The sequence below is a fragment of the Echiichthys vipera genome (assembly GCF_963691815.1).
Source record: "Echiichthys vipera genome assembly, chromosome: 20".
NCBI lineage: Eukaryota > Metazoa > Chordata > Actinopteri > Perciformes > Trachinidae > Echiichthys > Echiichthys vipera.
The window spans coordinates 26,195,906-26,201,945 of record NC_139845.1 but is presented as its reverse complement, the minus strand read 5'-3'; the positions used below and the strand labels follow the sequence as shown (position 1 = coordinate 26,201,945).

At 39.0% G+C, this 6,040-nt stretch overlaps 1 protein-coding gene across 1 annotated transcript in view; it reads right to left on the bottom strand.

The window, feature by feature from the left end:
• Positions 1-612: 612 nt before the first annotated feature.
• The window catches only part of strap (serine/threonine kinase receptor associated protein), a 21,521-nt gene continuing 16,093 nt past the window's right edge, over positions 613-6,040 (bottom strand). The window contains exons 7-9 of the mRNA XM_083934797.1: positions 4,409-4,545; positions 1,756-1,905; positions 613-963 (exon numbers count right to left, since the gene is read on the bottom strand). Of these exons, the coding sequence (XP_083790923.1) occupies positions 902-963; positions 1,756-1,905; positions 4,409-4,545 (349 nt within the window). The 3' untranslated portion in view covers positions 613-901. The remainder of the gene's footprint in view (positions 964-1,755; positions 1,906-4,408; positions 4,546-6,040) is intronic.

Here is a 6,040-nt window from a genome sequence, read left to right as displayed (position 1 = left end):
ATTTATTATACGTCTGTCTCTTAATTTTTCACTCTTTTTATTTGTTGAAAAATTATTTCTGGACTGTGGAAAATAACACCGGCTACTGCCCTGTGATGTCTAGCTCATTGAAGATGACCCCTACTGTGATAGTTTTCGTTCTATTACAACTGTGATTCATTCTGAAAATTCTGAAAAAAAACCATGTGACATCACTATCTGGCACGGATTAAAAAAGAAAAAAACACGTTTTCTTTCAGCATTACATAAAATAAAACAGTAATGCATTTGTTTATTTCATCACTGAACACAAATGAAGACAGAAACCAAAATAGGACAAAAAAAAACAAAACAGTGACGCATCTTCTCTTTTTTTTTGCTTTGTCACAAAACAATATTTTCATTTATTTGGACACTTCATATACTCAACCAGTACAGAAGCAGCCCAGACTTAAACCAATGCCTTTGAAGAAATGTAAGCATAAACTTTGCAGCTATCTATAGTATTCTTGGAACTATGAACTGAAAACATAAGCCTTGGTCCAGCTCATCAAATACTTTAATTTTGAAACCAAAACCAATCTTAGCATCATGTGTTTTTTTTGTTTGTTTGTTTTTTTTTTGGGGGGGGGGGGGGGGGGGGGTCTTTCAGCAGACAGACAGAACTGGGCTAATCAGAGAGAAAGCAGGCAGCGGTGACACTCACAGCTCTACTGCTTTACTCTGCAGCCCGTACTGTCCGTACTGTCAGTATGACTGCAGAAAATCAGTTTGTGACATCCACATCAGGTCCTTATGGATGACGATGATCTGGACTCTGCTCCTTGCTGGGGCTAGATAGAACGCTGGAACCCTCCTCCGCCCGTTTCCTTTGTCTCTCTTTTCTCTGCTCAACCTGTTTCCAAACAGCCCCGTTTTCTCCTCATGCTTTGATCTCAGGGGTCGTAGTATACAGCTGCTCAGAGTTCTCTGCCCCCAGGTCCTCTGTTGATTCAGTCAAAAGAGGAAGAATCAGAAACATCATATGCCACAATATTACTGGCTCAGGAAAGTACTGATAAAAGAAAGAAGCAAAGTAGCCTGAGGTGGAGGCTGCTGAGCCACTGGCCGGGTCAGCTGTAAGTTATGTGATGTCGTCACGTGACTGTATCGATGCAGTAGGGCTGTCAATTAATATTCTCACTTCAAAATTGAAATGTTGGTAAAAATTGTTATTCTATTGTAAAGGGGGAAAAAGCTAACCTGACTCCACCAGATGGATTGATTCCTATGGTTCTCATTGTCTCAGCATATCCATCTGGTTTGGAAGGCTGGTTTGGAGATCTCTTAGGAAGTGGTAAAAATACTGGTTGCTGATTGAATAAACAATCACCAACACACGGGCCAAATCAACCAATCAGATCAACGAAGTGTACTACATACAGCGTGGAGGCAAAGCTCAGAAAGGAAACAACATCTCTGTAAAGGATATTTTCCGTTTGTGTAACGTGAATTTACAGATCAAAGGCCCAATTTCAGGAGCCCGGTCCATATTCAACAGAAGGATCCAGAGAAAAAAGAGTTAGTGAGCTGCTTGCTCCATAGCTGCACTCATCTCATCCATGGAAGCCGCCATGTTGTTTACGCTCAACAGTCTCTTCACGTTTCCTCACTTAAATCCACCTCTAATCCAACGCTGATTGGTTCGGTCACTGGTCAAACTTTTTACTAATTTTTACGGCCACACGTGGATGGAGCTTACGAGGCTAGAAGAAAAAAAATAAGTTGGAGAGTTACCTGGAAGGACACACTTCCACAGGCCATAGGTTTTCCCCACAGCAGTCTGCCATAGCCGGAGGGTGCCGTCCTCAGAGCCACTGGCATACAGCTCACCATCCGGGCTGAAGCGAACACAGTGCACTGGACCAAAGTGACCTTTATAGGACTCTGCAGACAGAGGGACAGAGAGCGGGAAATATGGGACAATGTGCTTCTGTGGTTTATCCCAGCTACTGGGACTCAACATTTAGACATCCTCTTTACCTAAGTTTTATCCCTTAAATGAACTTTGTTTTACAATTTGACATCAGTCACTGAATCTATTGGAAAATTCTATTTTGAAATGAACAAATCTCCTTATCAAACTCAAACTACCAATGAAGTTGGGACGTTGAGTAAAATGTAAATAAAAACAGAATACAATAATTTGCAAATCCTTTTCATCTATAGTCAATCAAATACACTACAAAGACAAGATATTTAATATTCAATCTGATAAACCTTATTTATAGTCCAGACCTGTCTCCCATTGAAAATGTGTGGCGCTTTATGAAGTGCAAACACGACAACAGAGACCCCGGACTGTTGAGCAAGTCTTATCAAATAAGAATGGGAAAGAATTCCACCCATAAAGCTTTAACAACTAGTGTCCTCAGTACCCAAACACGTATTGAGTTTTGTTAAAAGGAAAGGAGATGTAACACAGTGGTAAACATGCCCCGTCCCAGATTTTTGAAAAGAGTTGCAGGCATCAAATTCAAAATGAGTGAATATTATAAAATATTGCCTGTGGCTATACCACTGCTGTACTACATGTTTTTTTTTATTTTTTAATAACCAAGGCACTTAAAAAAACAACAACTTTATTTTGTCATTGTTGGACACACCCCATTTATCTGCAGCTCTCCTGGAGCCTCATGTATAAAACTGTGCGTAGAATCCTTCCCAAAACATTACGTAAAATTGAGATTTCTAAAACTGTGCGGTGAACATTTGCACACAATCTTTCCTTTAGTAATACGATAAATTCCCACCTGCGGAGAATTGTGCGATGATGATCTCCGCCCCGCGTCATCCCACCTCCCACTATCTTCCATAAATGGCATATGCTAAATCGCTCATAAATATGGAAGCTATCTTAATGAGGATGTTACACTGACTGACGTGAGGAAAATTACACAGAAGGCGGAAAAGGCATGGTTCTCTGAGAAGGAAATGGAGGGGTTTTACGGAGGTTGAGCACCACAAAAATATGTTGTTTGGAAGTCTCAGAAGAGGCATTTCAAATCAATATAAACAGAGCTAGTGGCAACATGTCACCGCAGCTGTCAATCAAGTTAACTCCACCGTTATTTGTAAAGAAGTTTAGCATATTCATATATAAAACATGGAGGGCTATTTTAAAAACATGAATAATATGGCAGGTCCTTATGTGTTTGTATGTATGAAGTGAGAAAAGAAATACAGGATGATATTCCAGAGCCTTATTTGTGACACGTGAGATCCAAACATCAATCCTTTCTGTCTCAGCAGAGTCAATTTGACTCAAAACAGATGAATGTAATCATTTCCTAAATTTAAAAAAAATATATTGTATCTAACCAAATTTACCTTTTCAATTCATAATTGTTGGCCATAACTTTGTAAAAAACGTTTTCACATCTTTGGCCAAACGGACACACCTGTTGACCTATGCAGTTATTAAAATCAATTAAACACATTATTCAAAACATGTAGACTTGATAATTAATTCAAACTGCATTTTAACTGATGCCAACAATATATTTGTATAGACACTAAATTAGTGTAGCCTATCCACAACTACAACTAGGCTTTATACAGTGTGAAATGTATTTGCTGCCAATTATTTTATAGTTAATGTGTGTGCTTTTTCTGCTGACTCAGCTGTATTTCATGGTGCTTCCATCAAGTGTCACTGTCTCCCGAGTCAGAAAAAGAGAGAGGACGTTCAGTTTATTTGGGTCTGATGGAAACATTATGTTGGGCGTAGAACTGGGGAAAGACCAAACCCAAAGTGTGTAAAGAAGTCAGTTCCATTTGGAGGAGGAAGTGTCATGGTTTGGGGATGTTTTCTGCAGCAGGAGTTGGGCCTCTAATACAGCTACATGGCAGGGTGAATGCAAATGTTTATGGGAACCTTCAGCAACACTGCTTAAATCTTCTCTTCAGACACAATGGTCACTGTTCTCTAATATTTTTTATTTTTTTTATTTTTACAAAATAAAGGTTTTTGTTGAGGTGCCTTGGTTATTTAAAAAAACATGCTAGTACAGCAGTGGTATAGACACTGGATATTCTACCAAATTATGAACAATAAAAAATACAGAATAAATCAAGTATTTATAATTTGTTCTCTAATTTTGATCTCCACTGTAGGTTGAAAAGGATTTGCAAATCCTGGTATTCTGTTATTATTTACGTTTTACACAACACACAACTTGGGGTTGTGTATGAAAATGTAGACTGAACCGATATTCACATTGCTGTAATGAACGATAACCGATATTTACCGATGACGATATGATCTGTATGAAAATAGTTTCTATGATAATGTTTTACACAACTGTGTTGGAGTTGCGGTTTTTAAAACGTCTCTAAAGGGATCAAGAGAAAATGTGATGTCGAGAAAAGGCGTCCGTTTGCTCCTCACCCAGCTCTTCCTTGGTGCTGTAGTCAAATTTGTAAAGCTTAAAGTCCTCTCCACCGGCAACAAAGAAGTCTTTCTCTGGGTGGAGGGAGGCTGAGTTGATGGGAGCTGGGGCCTCCACTGTCTTGATCAGGTCAAGGCTGCAACATATAGAAAATCATTTTACAACCACACCAACTGTCAATATATTCACTTATTTTTATCTCCATTTGAAAAATTAAACTTGATGCCCTTTTTAAACAGTTGAAAGTGTTTCAATACAATCCCATCAGTGATTCTCTTATATTCATTCTGCATTCTGTGAATGATAACTAATATCCTCTGCTCTCATGTTTTACAGTGGCAAAATACACAGCACAGACATGTGAGAGACAAAGGTGAAGGAAACACAACGTCGTTAGTACTGGTTAACAGACTCAGGAGTCAATCACAGGGCTGATGGGTTTGTTTAAGATGTTTATAACAGGAAGCAGCTTAAAAAGTGACTCATTTTCTTTGTAAATACAGGTTTCCTACACATTTTCCATTTCTAAATTTCAGAGACTTCTCAGAGGATTTTTCAGTCAATATTAAACCTCTGAATACCAATTGTTAGATGCCTATTATGTCAATAAATGGTTTTAAAATCCAAGTTTTAACAGACATAAATTCTGACTATGTATGCCATTATGTTGCCAAGACATTTATACATACATATTGTAGCTCATAAGGGCGCACTCACACTGTTCGTTCGTACCGTGCCCAAGCACGCTTCACAGCTAAAGTCTAGTTTGTTTGCACAGCACGCTTTCCGGCCGCGGCCCGGTTGAGAGAGGTGGGCTTTTGTAAAGCATTGATGCACATGTCCAGGTCCAGCGTGCACACGTTTACGTGCTCTAGCATTGACGTCGGTCCCGATGTCTATTTATTTGCGACTGTTCCCCGCGACGGACATTTAAAAAGATGCAGCCGAAGTGTTCGCGTTGGTTTGATGCAGAGGTGGACTGTTTACTGCAGATTTGAAAAGATGAAATGTTCAAAATCAGTCTGACAAAACTAAATCTCCGAGGGGTGATGACGTACAGGCAAGAAGCAATGCAGGGAGGACGAGGGAGGTGGGACAATCACTCTAAAGGAGGGGGAAAGGTACGAATGGACAGTGTGAGTGCACCCTAAGTGAATGAACTCCAAACCAAGACATGTTTAATGCAAAGCATTTTATTCAAGCTAAATGCTAAAAGAGTGAAATGAATAACTGTAAACCTGTAACCCCTACAGACAGGAACTTATCCAGACCTGGAAATTCAATTCACTACTTTTCCATATTGCGTAAGAACCCTGAAAATAAGTGCTGTGGATCTCATTTATGCTGATGTGAAGAGTGGCTCAGGTGGATTTTGAAAAAGTAACTGATACATAACTAAAATATACAGTATAAAGAAACTTTAAATTGTTACATTTGAGAACTGAGTTTGGTGTGGTGGTAGAATAAGGCAGGCTTAGATCACCGAAATCAAAATAAGACATTTGATTTTTTAATCACGTGGCCAGTTTGAACCTAAAGTTGCCAGATTTTTGGGAGGAAAATTAATTGTTGAGATCAATGGGTTAATCTATAAAAACAGTTGACAGATTAATTAATAGAATAATGGTCCT